The sequence below is a fragment of the Oncorhynchus mykiss genome, unplaced genomic scaffold (genome assembly GCF_057628025.1).
Source record: "Oncorhynchus mykiss isolate SJ-2025 unplaced genomic scaffold, ASM5762802v1 scaffold106, whole genome shotgun sequence".
In the NCBI taxonomy this organism is placed as follows: domain Eukaryota; kingdom Metazoa; phylum Chordata; class Actinopteri; order Salmoniformes; family Salmonidae; genus Oncorhynchus; species Oncorhynchus mykiss.
In genome coordinates this window covers 1215001-1232500 of record NW_028322105.1, presented here as the reverse complement: position 1 = coordinate 1232500, position 17500 = coordinate 1215001, and the positions used below count along the sequence as shown (strand labels likewise).

The window sequence follows — 17500 nt, the reverse complement described above, 5'->3', positions numbered from 1 at the left end:
TTATGTTATGCAGAGTAAGGGAGGGAATAGGGCTGGTCAGTTATGTTATGCAGAGTAAGGGAGGGTATAGGGCTGGGCTGGTCAGTTATGTTATATAGAGTAAGGGAGGGTATAGGGCTGGTCAGTTATGTTATGCAGAGTGAGGGAGGGTATAGGGCTGGGCTGGTCAGTTATGTTATGCAGAGTAAGGGAGGATATTGGGCTGGGCTGGTCAGTTATGTTATGCAGAGTAAGGGAGGGTATACGGCTGGGCTGGTCAGTTATGTTATGCAGAGTAAGGGAGAGTATAGGATTGGTCAGTTATGTTATGCAGAGTAAGGGAGGGTATAGGGATGGTCAGTTATGTTATGCAGAGTAAGGGAGGGCATAGGGCTGGTCAGTTATGTTATGCAGAGTAAGGGAGGGTATAGGGCTGGTCAGTTATGTTATGCAGAGTAAGGGAGAGTATAGGGCTGGTCAGTTATGTTATGCAGAGTAAGGGAGGGAATAGGGCTGGTCAGTTATGTTATGCAGAGTAAGGGAGGGTATAGGGCTGGTCAGTTATGTTATGCAAAGTAAGGGAGGGTATAGGGTTGGTCAGTTATGTTATGCAGAGTAAGGGAGGGTATAGGGCTGGGCTGGTCAGTTATGTTATGCAGAGTAAGGGAGGGTATAGGGCCTGGCAGCGAGCAGCAGGCAGTACTTCTAACTGAGGAGGTGATCACTAACTAAGAGACAGCCTCGTCCCCATGGCAGCTGATCTCTTGAATCCTGTTGAGTCTGGAAATCCAGATTGTTCACCATTGTGTCCTATTTCACAATCCTCCTGCAGCTCACACACGCACACACACACACACGCGCGCACACACACGCACACACACACACACGCGCGCACACACACACACACGCACGCGCCCACACACACACACACACACGCACGCACGCGCACACACACGCGCGCACTCACACACACACACACACACACACACACACACGCGCACACGCACACACACACACACACACACACACACACACACACACACACACACACGCTTGATAGGCTCTTTGTCAAGCGCTGTCTTCTCTGTTGATTTGGTCCAGAGCAGAGTAGGACGGGGAGAGAGAGAGTCCCCCTTTGTCTTCTGTTGTCTCCTCCCCCATTCCTTAATCAGCTGGACTAGTGTAGTAACACAACTCTCCCTACAGCTTCCTGGTTCCTTAATCAGCTGGACTAGTGTAGTAACACAACTCTCCCTACAGCTTCCTGGTTCCTTTATCAGTTAGACTAGTGTAGTAACACAACTCTCCCTACAGCTTCCTGGTTCCTTTATCAGCTGGACTAGTGTAGTAACACAACTCTCCCTACAGCTTCCTGGTTCCTTTATCAGTTAGACTAGTGTAGTAACACAACTCTCCCTACAGCTTCCTGGTTCCTTTATCAGCTGGACTAGTGTAGTAACACAACTCCCCCTACAGCTTCCTTCTTCCTGGTTCCTTTATCAGCTGGACTAGTATAGTAACACAACTCTCCCTACAGCTTCCTTCTTCCTGGTTCCTTTATCAGCTGGACTAGTGTAGTAACACAACTCTCCCTACAGCTTCCTGGTTCCTTTATCAGCTGGACTAGTGTAGTAACACAACTCCCCCTACAGCTTCCTTCTTCCTGGTTCCTTTATCAGCTGGACTAGTGTAGTAACACAACTCTCCCTACAGCTTCCTGGTTCCTTTATCAGCTGGACTAGTGTAGTAACACAACTCTCCCTACAGCTTCCTGGTTCCTTTATCAGCTGGACTAGTGTAGTAACACAACTCTCCCTACAGCTTCCTGGTTCCTTTATCAGTTAGACTAGTGTAGTAACACAACTCTCCCTACAGCTTCCTGGTTCCTTTATCAGCTGGACTAGTATAGTAACACAACTCTACCTACAGCTTCCTGGTTCCTTTATCAGCTGGACTAGTGTAGTAACACAACTCTCCCTACAGCTTCCTGGTTCCTTTATCAGCTGGACTAGTATAGTAACAAAACTCTCCCTACAGCTTCCTTCTTCCTGGTTCCTTTATCAGCTGGACTAGTGTAGTAACACAACTCTCCCTACAGCTTCCTGGTTCCTTTATCAGCTGGACTAGTGTAGTAACACAACTCTCCCTACAGCTTCCTGGTTCCTTAATCAGCTGGACTAGTGTAGTAACACAACTCTCCCTACAGCTTCCTGGTTCCTTTATCAGCTGGACTAGTATAGTAACACAACTCTCCCTACAGCTTCCTGGTTCCTTTATCAGCTGGACTAGTGTAGTAACACAACTCTACCTACAGCTTCCTTCTTCCTGGTTCCTTTATCAGCTGGACTAGTATAGTAACACAACTCTCCCTACAGCTTCCTTCTTCCTGGTTGTGTAATCTAAGGAACGTGTGTGATTGCGTTCTTTAGAACCAGACACACACACACTACTTACTCCCTGCTAAGATCCTTCACACACACACACACACACACACACACACACACACACACACACACACACACACACACACACACACACACACACACACACACACACACACACTACTCCCTGCTAAGAGCCTTATCCTGCAGATCAGTACGGCAAGCTAGATAAAGCTTTAGTCTGCTATAGATACAACACCACTGTCATGTAGATGCTGTAACGTCTTTAAAACCACAAGCTAAGACCTACACAAGCTAAGACCTACACAAGCTAAGACTTACACAAGCTAAGACATGCTAAGACCTACACAACCTAAGACCTAGACAAGCTAAGACCAACACAAGCTAAGACCTACACAAGCTAAAACCTACACAAGCTAATACCTGTTCCTGTCAGTGGTAGCTGGATTATATCTAGAAACACATCTAAAACCTAGACCAGGTGTTCCTGTCAGTGGTAGTTGGATTATATCTAGAAACACATCTAAAACCTAGACCAGGTGTTCCTGTCAGTGGTAGTTGGATTATATCTAGAAACGCATCTAAAACCTAGACCAGGTGTTCCTGTCAGTGGTAGTTGGATTATATCTAGAAACACATCCAAGACCAGGTGTTCCTGTCAGTGGTAGTTGGATTATATCTAGAAACGCATCTAAGACCAGGTGTTCCTGTCAGTGGTAGTTGGATTATATCTAGAAACGCATCTAAAACCTAGACCAGGTGTTCCTGTCAGTGGTAGTTGGATTATATCTAGAAACACATCTAAGACCAGGTGTTCCTGTCAGTGGTAGTTGGATTATATCTAGAAACGCATCTAAAACCAGGTGTTCCTGTCAGTGGTAGTTGGATTATATCTAGAAACGCATCTAAGACCAGGTGTTCCTGTCAGTGGTAGTTGGATTATATCTAGAAACGCATCTAAAACCAGGTGTTCCTGTCAGTGGTAGTTGGATTATATCTAGAAACACATCTAAGACCAGGTGTTCCTGTCAGTGGTAGTTGGATTATATCTAGAAACGCATCTAAAACCAGGTGTTCCTGTCAGTGGTAGTTGGATTATATCTAGAAACACATCCAAGACCAGGTGTTCCTGTCAGTGGTAGTTGGATTATATCTAGAAACGCATCTAAGACCAGGTGTTCCTGTCAGTGGTAGTTGGATTATATCTAGAAACGCATCTAAGACCAGGTGTTCCTGTCAGTGGTAGTTGGATTATATCTAGAAACGCATCTAAGACCAGGTGTTCCTGTCAGTGGTAGTTGGATTATATCTAGAAACACATCTAAAACCTAGACCAGGTGTTCCTGTCAGTGGTAGCTGGATTATATCTAGAAACACATCTAAAACCTAGACCAGGTGTTCCTGTCAGTGGTAGTTGGATTATATCTAGAAACGCATCTAAAACCTAGACCAGGTGTTCCTGTCAGTGGTAGTTGGATTATATCTAGAAACGCATCTAAAACCAGGTGTTCCTGTCAGTGGTAGTTGGATTATATCTAGAAACGCATCTAAGACCAGGTGTTCCTGTCAGTGGTAGTTGGATTATATCTAGAAACGCATCTAAGACCAGGTGTTCCTGTCAGTGGTAGTTGGATTATATCTAGAAACGCATCTAAAACCTAGACCAGGTGTTCCTGTCAGTGGTAGTTGGATTATATCTAGAAACGCATCTAAAACCAGGTGTTCCTGTCAGTGGTAGTTGGATTATATCTAGAAACACATCTAAAACCAGGTGTTCCTGTCAGTGGTAGTTGGATTATATCTAGAAACGCATCTAAAACCTAGACCAGGTGTTCCTGTCAGTGGTAGTTGGATTATATCTAGAAACGCATCTAAAACCTAGACCAGGTGTTCCTGTCAGTGGTAGTTGGATTATATCTAGAAACACACCTAAAACCTAGACCAGGTGTTCCTGTCAGTGGTAGTTGGATTATATCTAGAAACGCATCTAAAACCTAGACCAGGTGTTCCTGTCAGTGGTAGTTGGATTATATCTAGAAACACATCTAAAACCAGGTGTTCCTGTCAGTGGTAGTTGGATTATATCTAGAAACACATCTAAAACCAGGTGTTCCTGTCAGTGGTAGTTGGATTATATCTAGAAACGCATCTAAAACCTAGACCAGGTGTTCCTGTCAGTGGTAGTTGGATTATATCTAGAAACGCATCTAAAACCAGGTGTTCCTGTCAGTGGTAGTTGGATTATATCTAGAAACGCATCTAAAACCTAGACCAGGTGTTCCTGTCAGTGGTAGTTGGATTATATCTAGAAACACATCCAAGACCAGGTGTTCCTGTCAGTGGTAGTTGGATTATATCTAGAAACGCATCTAAAACCAGGTGTTCCTGTCAGTGGTAGTTGGATTATATCTAGAAACGCATCTAAAACCTAGACCAGGTGTTCCTGTCAGTGGTAGTTGGATTATATCTAGAAACGCATCTAAGACCAGGTGTTCCTGTCAGTGGTAGTTGGATTATATCTAGAAACGCATCTAAAACCAGGTGTTCCTGTCAGTGGTAGTTGGATTATATCTAGAAACACATCTAAAACCTAGACCAGGTGTTCCTGTCAGTGGTAGTTGGATTATATCTAGAAACGCATCTAAAACCAGGTGTTCCTGTCAGTGGTAGTTGGATTATATCTAGAAACACATCTAAAACCAGGTGTTCTTGTCAGTGGTAGTTCTGTATATCTGTATCTTTTAGAATCCAGAATTGGTTTGCTCGACTCACTAGTTCCTCAAAGTATTTGGGTGCAGGGTTCAAAGGACATATCAACTGTTTCTGTCCGTTGTTTTCAGTTGGGTCTTTTCCTGTTGATGCTGCTGCTGATTCTAATGTCTTGTTCTGTCCCTCTGATCTCTTCCAGGTTGGAGGCAATAAGCACACCATGAGTGACCACATGCACGCGGGGAACCACCAACAGATCCACGTCCAACAGCTGTTTGAGGAGAACAGCAACAAACGGACAGTGTTGACTGCACAGCCCAATGGGTTGACCTCTGTGGGCCGGGCAGGTCTACCGCTGCCTGACCGACAGCAGCCCGACGTCACCACCACCACAGCCCAGTGTCGGCAGGGCAGCTCAGCCTCCCTCAAGTCCACCGACAGCAAGCCCCAGCCGGCCACCCTGACCCCGGAGCAGGCCATGAAGCAGTTCATGCCCAAGCTTACGGCCTTCGAGCACCACGAGATCTTCAGTTACCCAGAGGTGTATTTCACTGGACCCAACGCCAAGAAGAGGCCGGGGGTGATCGGGGGGTCCAACAACGGAGGCTACGACGACGATCAGGGCTCCTACGTCCAGGTGCCCCACGACCACGTCTCCTACCGCTACGAGGTCCTCAAGGTGATTGGCAAGGGCAGTTTCGGTCAGGTGGTGAAGGCCTACGACCACAAGGCCCACTGCCACGTGGCGCTGAAGATGGTGAGGAACGAGAAGAGGTTCCACCGCCAGGCGGCCGAGGAGATCCGGATCCTGGAGCACCTGAGGAAGCAGGACAAAGACTCCACCATGAACGTGATCCACATGCTGGAGAACTTCACATTCCGTAACCACATCTGCATGACCTTTGAACTCCTCAGCATGAACCTCTACGAGCTCATCAAGAAGAACAAGTTCCAGGGCTTCAGCTTGCCGCTCGTCAGGAAGTTCGCCCACTCTATCCTGCAGTGTCTGGACTCGCTGCACAAGAACCGTATCATCCACTGTGACCTGAAGCCAGAGAACATTCTCCTGAAGCAGCAGGGACGCAGCGGGATCAAGGTCATCGACTTTGGCTCCAGCTGCTACGAGCACCAGCGGGTTTACACCTACATCCAGTCTCGTTTTTACAGAGCTCCCGAGGTCATCCTGGGGTCACGCTATGGGATGCCTATTGACATGTGGAGCCTGGGCTGCATCTTAGCGGAGTTGCTCACTGGGTACCCTCTCTTGCCGGGCGAAGACGAAGGGGACCAACTGGCATGCGTCATCGAGCTGCTGGGCATGCCCTCGCAGAAACTTCTGGACTCTTCCAAGAGAGCCAAGAACTTTGTGAGCTCCAAGGGTTACCCCCGGTACTGCGCGGTGACGACCCTGCCGGACGGCTCGGTGGTGCTGAACGGAGGGCGCTCCCGCCGGGGCAAACTGAGGGGACCCCCGGGGAGCAAGGAGTGGGTGACGGCCTTGAAGGGCTGCGACGACCCCCTGTTCCTGGACTTCATCAAGCAGTGTCTGGAGTGGGACCCTGCCGTGCGCATGTCCCCCAGCCAGGCCCTCAGACACCCCTGGCTCAGGAGGCGCTTGCCCAAACCTCCCACGGGGGACAAAACAGCGGTGAAGCGTATCACCGACGGGGGCTCTGGCGCTATCACATCAATCTCCAAATTACCTCCCACCTCGGGCTCCACCTCCAAGATAAGGACTAACCTGGCACAAATGACGGACGCTAACGGGAACATCCAACAGAGGACAGTGTTGCCAAAACTAGTCAGTTGAAGAAACTGTAAACGACAGCTAGTTCGTTGTCTCATCTAGGATATCTCTTCTTACTGGTTTTGGTTTGTTTTTTTTTTTAAATGGAGAGATGATTGTGTCTCTGAGAGAGAGAAAAACAACCGGGGAAGCCTGAACAGTACCAGTCACAGTACTCAACAGTGTGTTTTTTTTAGACAAACGGGTTTATTCAGCGTTATTAATTCACCGCGTCCTCGTTTAGTAGCTCTGTAGCAGCTTTTATTTAAATATAAACAAGAGAAAAACATGAAAGTGGTCATCATGAAGGGAACAATGCTTTTAGGTGTTTAGTCTCGGGACTGTGTGCTATGATGGAGCAGGTGGCTACCGTTCACACAATCTGGCCCAAGCAGAGACTCATAACCTGGGCACGATAGTGTAGAATAACAGAATGGGTGGCTGGCCACGAGCAACACATGTCGATAACTAACTCATATCTTTTAGGTGTTTAGTCTCGGGACTGTGTGCTATGATGGAGCAGGTGGCTACCGTTCACACAATCTGGCCCAAGCAGAGACTCATAACCTGGGCATGATAGTGTAGAATAACAGAATGGGTGGCTGGCCACGATGAACACATGTCGATAACTAACTCATATCAGACAGTCTGAAGATATTTAGGCTCTGCTTCTCTACCTTATCTGATTGATATAGTGACATTAAATAGCTGTGAGAAAGGTGTTTTTTTTATAAGCTAAGATCATAGTATCTGAGATGAGGTTTTGGTCAAATAAATGCGAGGATGGAAAGTGGCTGTTTTAAGACTGTTAAGAGTTAAAGTGAGAGGTTGGACCGCGGTGTGGAAACATTAGTTTACCTGACAGACTATGCCTGTAATTCTCTTGACATTCCTTAAACAACTGAACTAGAACGAGGGGGAAAATTAGTGCAGGTTTGTCTTGTTTTCACCTGTACCAGAAACAAGGGAGTGATACACGGAATAATGTGTTCTGTCAGAGAGGAGGAGGGGAGAGGAGGGGAGGGGATGGGAGAGGGGGGGAGAGAATAAGGAGAGGAGAGGAGATGAGGAGAGAAGAGGAGGGAAGGGGATGGGAGAGGGGGGGGAGAATAAGGAGAGGAGGAGAGAGAAGAGGAGGGGAGGGGAGAGGAGAGAGGAGAGGAGAGGAGGAGAGAAGAGGGAGCAGAGGGGAGGGGATGGGAGAGGGGGGGAGAGAATAAGGAGAGGAGAGGAGGAGAGAAGAGGGAGAGGAGGGGAGGGGATGGGAGAGGGGGGAGATAATAAGGAGAGGAGGAGAGAAGAGGGAGAGGAGGGGAGGGGATGGGAGAGGGGGGCAGAGAAGGAGAGAAGAGGGAGAGGAGGGGAGGGGAGAGAAGAGGGAGAGGAGGGGAGAAGATGAGAGGAGGAAAGAGGAAAGGAGAGGGGGGAGAGAAATGGCATCTATCAAAATATGAGATGTCAACATAATAAGTTATTAGGTGCTATTCCTTGGTACAGCTGCTGTGAAATATATATCTTCACTGCAAAACAATGGTGCTTTTTATTTGACAATGGATGTAAAGAGGATTTTGGAGCAAAAATGTCTACTTTGTTTTGTTCTATCAGATTATTGGATGATTAGAAACTAAATGTGCTGAGGTGAAGTGGCTTTGTGATGATGTCCTCGTCAGAGAGGACTGTGTCTGTGTTGAAGGACTGTGGATATTATAATGTCCTCGTCAGAGAGGACTGTGTCTGTGTTGAAGGACTGTGGATATTATAATGTCCTCGTCAGAGAGGACTGTGTCTGTGTTGAAGGACTGTGGATATTATAATGTCCTCATCAGAGAGGACTGTGTCTGTGTTGAAGGACTGTGGATATTATAATGTCCTCGTCAGAGAGGACTGTGTCTGTGATGAAGGACTGTGGCTATTATATTGTCCTCATCAGAGAGGACTGTGTCTGTGTTGAAGGACTGTGGATATTATAATGTCCTCGTCAGAGAGGACTGTGTCTGTGTTGAAGGACTGTGGATATTATAATGTCCTCGTCAGAGAGGACTGTGTCTGTGATGAAGGACTGTGGATATTATAATGTCCTCATCAGAGAGGACTGTGTCTGTGATGAAGGACTGTGGATATTATATTGTCCTCATCAGAGAGGACTGTGTCTGTGTTGAAGGACTGTGGATATTATAATGTCCTCGTCAGAGAGGACTGTGTCTGTGTTGAAGGACTGTGGATATTATAATGTCCTCGTCAGAGAGGACTGTGTCTGTGTTGAAGGACTGTGCATATTATAATGTCCTCGTCAGAGAGGACTGTGTCTGTGTTGAAGGACTGTGGATATTATAATGTCCTCATCAGAGAGGACTGTGTCTGTGTTGAAGGACTGTGGATATTATAATATCCTCGTCAGAGAGGACTGTGTCTGTGATGAAGGACTGTGGATATTATATTGTCCTCATCAGAGAGGACTGTGTCTGTGTTGAAGGACTGTGGATATTATAATGTCCTCGTCAGAGAGGACTGTGTCTGTGTTGAAGGACTGTGGATATTATAATGTCCTCGTCAGAGAGGACTGTGTCTGTGATGAAGGACTGTGGATATTATAATGTCCTCATCAGAGAGGACTGTGTCTGTGATGAAGGACTGTGGATATTATATTGTCCTCATCAGAGAGGACTGTGTCTGTGTTGAAGGACTGTGGATATTATAATGTCCTCGTCAGAGAGGACTGTGTCTGTGTTGAAGGACTGTGGATATTATAATGTCCTCATCAGAGAGGACTGTGTCTGTGTTGAAGGACTGTGGATATTATAATGTCCTCGTCAGAGAGGACTGTGTCTGTGATGAAGGACTGTGGATATTACAATGTCCTCATCAGAGAGGACTGTGTCTGTGAAGGACTGTGGATATTATAATGTCCTCATCAGAGAGGAATGTGTCTGTGTTGAAAGACTGATCTAGGGTCAGGCTGGGTAGGTAGGTAGGGGCTGGTAGGTCGGTGAGGTGCTTACTACATGGGCATGACTGCATATACTTGAATAGAAGGTCTTCCTCGGAGCCTGGGGTGGTCTCAGTAATTCTGAATAGGTGATCTTCAGAGCCCGGGTGGTCTCAGTAATTCTGACTAGAAGGTGTTCTTCAGAGCCTGGGGTTGTCTCAGTAATTCTGAATAGAAGGTCTTCCTCAGAGCCTGGGGTTGTCTCAGTAATTCTGACTAGAAGGTGATCTTCAGAGCCTGGGGTTGTCTCAGTAATTCTGACTAGAATGTGTTCTTCAGAGCCTGGGGTTGTCTCAGTAATTCTGAATAGAAGGTGTTCTTCAGAGCCCGGGTGGTCTCAGTAATTCTGAATAGTTCTTCAAAGCCTGGGGTTGTCTCAGTAATTCTGAATAGTTCTTCAGAGCCTGGGGTGGTCTCAGTAATTCTGAATAGGTGATCTTCAGAGCCCGGGTGGTCTCAGTAATTCTGACTAGAAGGTGATCTTCAGAGCCTGGGGTTGTCTCAGTAATTCTGAATAGTTCTTCAGAGCCCAGGTGGTCTCAGTAATTCTGAATAGTTCTTCAGAGCCTGGGGTTGTCTCAGTAATTCTAAATAGTTCTTCACAGCCCGGGTGGTCTCAGTAATTCTGAATAGTTTCTCAGAACCCGGGTGGTCTCAGTAATACTCCGGGTTGTAGTGAAAGACAGTTAGTGTTATAACACGTGGTTATAAAGCACTCTGATTAATCAGGACTCATGTAGCTTTTTTGAATTGCTTAGTTTACACCATGTTGACTGTTGCGACTGTAGAGTTGTAGAGTTTTATTTTTCATTTGATCGTTTCTTTAGCATTATTTTCAGTAGTGAACCGATACGTGTCTCTGGCCAGAGTGTAAATTCCTAAAACGCTTGTTCCCTTGCACAGCCCAAAAAAAGTGTTCCCATATCCCCCTTTGCTTTATGTGAAAGGCAACCTGTAAAAACAGACTCCTATAAACCTAGTAATGAACATTTTCCCCAAATGTGTTGAACCTTCAGATTTTCCAAAGTATTTGACAAAAGGGTTTTTATTAGTTAACCATAAATCAGACTGAGGCTTCTTTAAAACTTTTGTCAAAGTTGTACTTGTGTATTTCACATAAAACAATATTGTCAAATAAAAGAGGGAATCTAAAAGATATTAAACTGAACTTAGGGCTGAATAGAACAGTAACCACGGTAACCACGGAGCGACTTATGACCTAATGCACAAGAACTATACTATGGGATCCTATCAGACTGTCACTGTGTGGATACTTGGAGGCTCCGGGACACGGAGCAGAAGACTCTGTTTGATTGGAGTTTCAGAACAGGTGTGGCTGGCTGGGGATTGGATGGACGACCTGGTGACCTCATCAGGTCAGGGAGTAGAGCCCCGGCCTGCCCCGCTGATGATTGGTTCAGTGCCTGCCAGGGCCAGCTGCACACTGCTCAGTAGCCCCGCCCCCTTTGGAACCCATTGCCACCTGCTGATTGGAGAACATCAGCGGGGAGGGGCAGGACAGGGGGCGTGGTCACAACGTTCTTTTGACTTTTTTTTATTGTTAGTTGTTTTGTGGATTGATAGTTGGGAGGAATCGTGCCCTTAGGTCGAATACAATGTGCCTTTGGTTATTAATGCCATTCATTTAGTAACCCAAGACCAGTAACATAATGACTTCATTCCCCTACATACACCTACCTACAGCACATCTCCCCTGAACATACATCCATTTCACAGATGTGTGAAATGTTTACAGTCATTTTCATGGATGTTTTCTTCAAGCCCAAAGACAGTCTTCCTGGCTTAACCTCTGATGTGGTAGCGAGGAGAAAGCCAAGCGGCCGCACAACGACAGGTATTACATGGGCCACATCCACAATGGCACCCTATTTCCCTATATAGTGCACTACTTTTGATAGGGCTCTGGTCAAAAGTAGTGCACTATATAGGGAATAGTGTGCCATTTCGGGAAACACCCTTTGCCAACAGGGAACGCTTAGTAAGAAGCAATCACCTTATGCTCTGAAAGGGTTGAGCAACTGACAGCCTCTGTCTTGTCTTAACATCAAAACAATTCAAGGGGTTACAGCTGTTAGCTTCATTTTATCACTCCCGGAGAGAAGGACAAAAATACATTTTAATCTTTACCTCAGACTGTTGTGATAGATATATCTTCTTATTGTGATGTGAATAACCCAGGGCATTTGGTTACATACCAAAGTGCATTTCTTTCTACGTTTTGTGGCTATGAGGAAATGAAGCCAGTGGATTTTGCCTCGTTTTTTTTTTACTCAGAAAAATAAGAGGCACTCAAACCACTTTTGGTCATTCAAGGGCCATAGCTATATCTATCTATATCTCTATCTATCTATCTGTCTGGAGAATGCTTGTCTTCAGCTGAGAAGGAAGTAGGGAGATGGAGTACAGTGTTTATTTTATTACACCGCTGTCTGAACGGCGTAGCACAACTCCAAACCTCTGTGTGCTCCACACGGTTGGATGTAGTAGCTTCTTTTCAGTGCAGTGTCAACTGTCCTATCACAATCTGCAGTCTATAGTCGGTGTGTCAGTCAGCCCAATGTGCTGCTCCACTTTAAGGTAACTTAGCTGTGGCAGAATCAGGCATTTGGCTATATTGTAAATGTTTTGAAAATGACATTTTTAAAAAATATTATTTTTTGCTACTTGTAAGAATTTAAACTCTTGACTCTCTCGAGAGCTCTACTACACAACTTTTAGAAGACAGTCTCTAGAGTTCTACTACACAACTTTTAGAAGACAGTCTCTAGAGCTCTACTACACAACTTTTAGAAGACAGTCTCTAGAGTTCTACTACACAACTTTTAGAAGACAGTCTCGAGAGTTCTACTACACAACTTTTAGAAGACAGTCTCTAGAGCTTTACTACACAACTTTTAGAAGACAGTCTCGAGAGCTCTACTACACAACTTTTAGAAGACAGTCTCTAGAGTTCTACTACACAACTTTTAGAAGACAGTCTCTCGAGCTCTACTACACAACTTTTAGAAGACAGTCTCTAGAGCTCTACTACACAACTTTTAGAAGACAGTCTCTAGAGTTCTACTACACAACTTTTAGAAGACAGTCTCTAGAGTTCTACTACACAACTTTTAGAAGACAGTCTCGAGAGTTCTACTACACAACTTTTAGAAGACAGTCTCAAGAGCTCTACTACACAACTTTTAGAAGACAGTCTCTAGAGTTCTACTACACAACTTTTAGAAGACAGTCTCGAGAGCTCTACTACACAACTTTTAGAAGACAGTCTCGAGAGCTCTACTACACAACTTTTAGAAGACAGTCTCTAGAGTTCTACTACACAACTTTTAGAAGACAGTCTCGAGAGCTCTACTACACAACTTTTAGAAGACAGTCTCTAGAGTTCTACTACACAACTTTTAGAAGACAGTCTCGAGAGCTCTACTACACAACTTTTAGAAGACAGTCTCGAGAGCTCTACTACACAACTTTTAGAAGACAGTCTCGAGAGCTCTACTACACAACTTTTAGAATACAGTCTCTAGAGTTACTACTACACAACTTTTAGAAGACAGTCTCTAGAGCTCTACTACACAACTTTTAGAAGACAGTCTCTAGAGTTCTACTACACAACTTTTAGAAGACAGTCTCTAGAGTTCTACTACACAACTTTTAGAAGACAGTCTCTAGAGTTACTACTACACAACTTTTAGAAGACAGTCTCTAGAGTTACTACTACACAACTTTTAGAAGACAGTCTCTAGAGCTCTACTACACAACTTTTAGAAGACAGTCTCTAGAGCTCTACTACACAACTTTTAGAAGACAGTCTCTAGAGCTCTACTACACAACTTTTAGAAGACAGTCTCTAGAGTTCAACTACACAACTTTTAGAAGACAGTCTCTAGAGCTCTACTACACAACTTTTAGAAGACAGTCTCTAGAGTTCTACTACACAACTTTTAGAAGACAGTCTCTAGAGCTCTACTACACAACTTTTAGAAGACAGTCTCGAGAGTTCTACTAAACAACGTTTAGAAGACAGTCTCTAGAGTTCAACTACACAACTTTTAGAAGACAGTCTCTAGAGCTCTATTACACAACTTTTAGAAGACAGTCTCTAGAGCTCTACTACACAACTTTTAGAAGACAGTCTCTAGAGTTCTACTACACAACTTTTAGAAGACAGTCTCTAGAGTTCTACTACACAACTTTTAGAAGACAGTCTCTAGAGTTACTACTACACAACTTTTAGAAGACAGTCTCTAGAGCTCTACTACACAACTTTTAGAAGACAGTCTCTAGAGTTCTACTACACAACTTTTAGAAGACAGTCTCTAGAGTTCTACTACACAACTTTTAGAAGACAGTCTCTAGAGTTCTACTACACAACTTTTAGAAGACAGTCTCTAGAGTTACTACTACACAACTTTTAGAAGACAGTCTCTAGAGTTACTACTACACAACTTTTAGAAGAAGGAAGTAAAAAAAAAAAAACAGAATCTTGAACCGAGCAACGACGTTGATAGATGTTAGTACTCTTTACCACAGCCACGTACGCTGTACATATGTGAAATTTGCGATGGGTTCAATGTGGATTTGTACATATGTATAATGTCTTTGCCTCTGGTGAAATGCTGCTGGAAGCACTACATGAATGTTGTAGTGGGTTTTTAAGCTCGGTCAGTTTTACTATAGTGTATGTAATGTACAGCTAATGGAAGGTCACTCTCTTTTTTTGTGATTATTTGTTAAATTTTATTGTTGTGGCCGGGAAAATGTTATTAAATAAAAAAGTTTTAATGTCCATCTTTATAAATTAATTGTTTACTGGTGGTTATTTGTCACAGGAAGTGTCGTTCCAGGTTAAATGTCGTCAGGGAATGAGGCCCAAAGCACTTGAATCGATGTACGGTTTGCTTCAGTAAAGACTTCATTACATCTAGTTGTACAACTCATTTCTTAGTTCTGACTAAGTCATATATTTATTTATTTTTACAACGAATCATCATTGACCAAAGTACTGTCATTTCTTACATCGATACAAGCCACTAGCACACAGCTCTGTGTGTTTTCATATTGAATAGATAGAGTACTAGCCACTAGCACACCGTTCTGTGTGTTTTCATATTAAATAGATAGAGTACTAGCCACTAGCACACAGCTCTGTGTGTTTTCATATTAAATAGATAGAGTACTAGCCACTAGCACACAGCTCTGTGTGTTTTCATATTGAATAGATAGAGTACAAGCCACTAGCACACAGCTCTGTGTGTTTTCATATTAAATAGATAGAGTACTAGCCACTAGCACACAGTTCTGTGTGTTTTCATATTAAATAGATAGAGTACTAGCCACTAGCACACAGCTCTGTGTGTTTTCATATTAAATAGATAGAGTACTAGCCACTAGCACACAGCTCTGTGTGTTTTCATATTAAATAGATAGAGTACTAGCCACTAGCACACAGCTCTGTGTGTTTTCATATTAAACAGATAGAGTACTAGCCACTAGCACACAGCTCTGTGTGTTTTCATATTGAATAGATAGAGGTTGAAACTTGTCCTTTGGGCTGAGGGCTTTGCCTCAGTTGACTCCCTCTAAGAATACCGTATGACACAACAGCCAGTCATGAGACGGGGGTGGAGCCTGGAGCTCTGGCCAGAGACCTCTGTGCTGTACACTGGCTGGCTGTTTCACATAGCGTCTGGTGCAGAGAAATGCATTACAGGACAGAGTAATGCCGACACACACTCACACACTATATACACTGCTCAAAAGAATAAAGGGAACACTAAAATAACACATCCTAGATCTGAATGAATGAAATATTCTAAATTAAATACTTTTTTCTTTACATAGTTGAATGTGCTGACAACAAAATCACACAAAAATGAGCAATGGAAATCAAATTTATCAACCCATGGAGGTCTGGATTTGGAGTCACACTCAAAATTAAAGTGGAAAACCACACTACAGGCTGATCCAACTTTGATGTAATGTCCTTAAAACAAGTCAAAATGAGGCTCAGTAGTGTGTGTGGCTTCCATGTGCCTGTATGACCTCCCTACAACGCCTGGGCATGCTCCTGATGAGGTGGCAGATGGTCTCCTGAGGGATCTCCTCCCAGACCTGGACTAAAACATCCGCCAACTCCTGGACAGTCTGTGGTGCAATGTGGCGTTGGTGGATGGAGCGAGACATGATGTCCCAGATGTGCTCAATTGGATTCAGGTCTGGGGAACGGGTGGGCCAGTCCATAGCATCAATGCCTTCCTCTTGCAGGAACTGCTGACACACTCCAGCCACATGAGGTCTAGCATTGTCTTGCATTAGGAGGAACCCAGGGCCAACCGCACCAGCATATGATCTCACAAGGTGTCCGAGGATCTCATCTCGGTACCTAATGGCAGTCAGGCTACCTCTGGCGAGCACATGGAGGGCTGTGCGGCCCCCCAAAGAAATGCCACCCCACACCATGACTGACCCAGCGCCAAACCTGTCATGCTGGAGGATATTGCAGGCAACAGAACGTTCTCCACGGCGTCTCCAGACTGTCACATCTGTCACATGTGCTCAGTGTGAACCTGCTTTCATCTGTGAAGAGCACAGGGCGCCAGTGGCGAATTTGCCAATCTTGGTGTTCTCTGGCAAATGCCAAACGTCATGCACGGTGTTGGGCTGTAAGCACAACCCCCACCTGTGGACGTCGGGCCCTCATACCACCCTAATGGAGTCTGTTTCTGACAGAGCAGACACATGCACATTTGAGCAGACACATGCACATTTGTGGCCTGCTGGAGGTCATTTTGCAGGGCTCTGGCAGTGCTCCTCCTGCTCCTCCTTGCACAAAGGCGGAGGTAGCGGTCCTGCTGCTGGGTTGTTGCCCTCCTACGGCCTCCTCCACGTCTCCTGATGTACTGGCCTGTCTCCTGGTAGCGCCTCCATGCTCTGGACACTACGCTGACAGACACAGCAAACCTTCTTGCCACAGCTCGCATTGATGTGCCATCCTGGATGAGCTGCACGACCTGAGCCACTTGTGTGGGTTGTAGACTCCGTCTCATGCTACCACTAGAGTGAAAGCACCGCCAGCATTCAAAAGTGACCAAAACATCAGCCAGGAAGCATAGGACCTGAGAGGCGCTCTGGTCACCACCTGCAGAACCACTCCTTTATTGGGGGAGTCTTGCTAATTGCCTATAATTTCCACCTGTTGTCTATTCCATTTGCACAACAGCATGTGAAATGTATTGTCAATCAGTGTTGCTTCCTAAGTGGACAGTTTGATTTCACAGAAGTGTGATTGACTTGGAGTTACATTGTGTTGTTTAAATGTTCCTTTTATTTTTTTGAGCAGTGTATATACAAAAGTATGTGGACACCCCTTCAAATTAGTGGATTCGGCTATTTCAGCCCCACCTGCTGCTGACAGGTGTATAAAATCGAGCAACTGGCCATGCAATCTCCATAGACAAACATTGGCAGTATAATGGCCTTGCTGAAGAGCTCAGTGATTTTCAACGTGGATGCCAGGATGCCACCTTTCCAACAAGTCAGTTCGTCAAATGTCTGCCCTGCTAGAGCTGCCCCGGTCAACTGTAAGTGCTGTTATTGTGATGTGGAAACGTCGAGGAG

General features: G+C 45.0%; 1 protein-coding gene and 1 long non-coding RNA gene across 4 annotated transcripts in view; both read left to right on the top strand.

Annotated features, from left to right (window-relative positions):
- Nucleotides 1-7163, top strand: part of LOC110499732 (dual specificity tyrosine-phosphorylation-regulated kinase 2) — a 37469-nt gene extending 30306 nt beyond the window's left edge. For all 3 annotated transcript variants that reach the window (XM_090228986.1, XM_090228985.1, XM_090228987.1), the window contains exon 3: nucleotides 5290-7163. In XM_090228986.1, coding sequence (XP_090085112.1) covers nucleotides 5290-6900 — 1611 coding nt within the window. In that variant the 3' untranslated portion in view covers nucleotides 6901-7163. The remainder of the gene's footprint in view (nucleotides 1-5289) is intronic.
- A 2531-nt stretch (nucleotides 7164-9694) lies between these two features.
- Nucleotides 9695-11154, top strand: LOC149970050 (uncharacterized). The gene is made up of 2 exons (XR_016493836.1): nucleotides 9695-9951; nucleotides 9993-11154. It is a non-coding gene; the product is annotated as an uncharacterized LOC149970050 (long non-coding RNA).
- Nucleotides 11155-17500: the final 6346 nt, after the last annotated feature.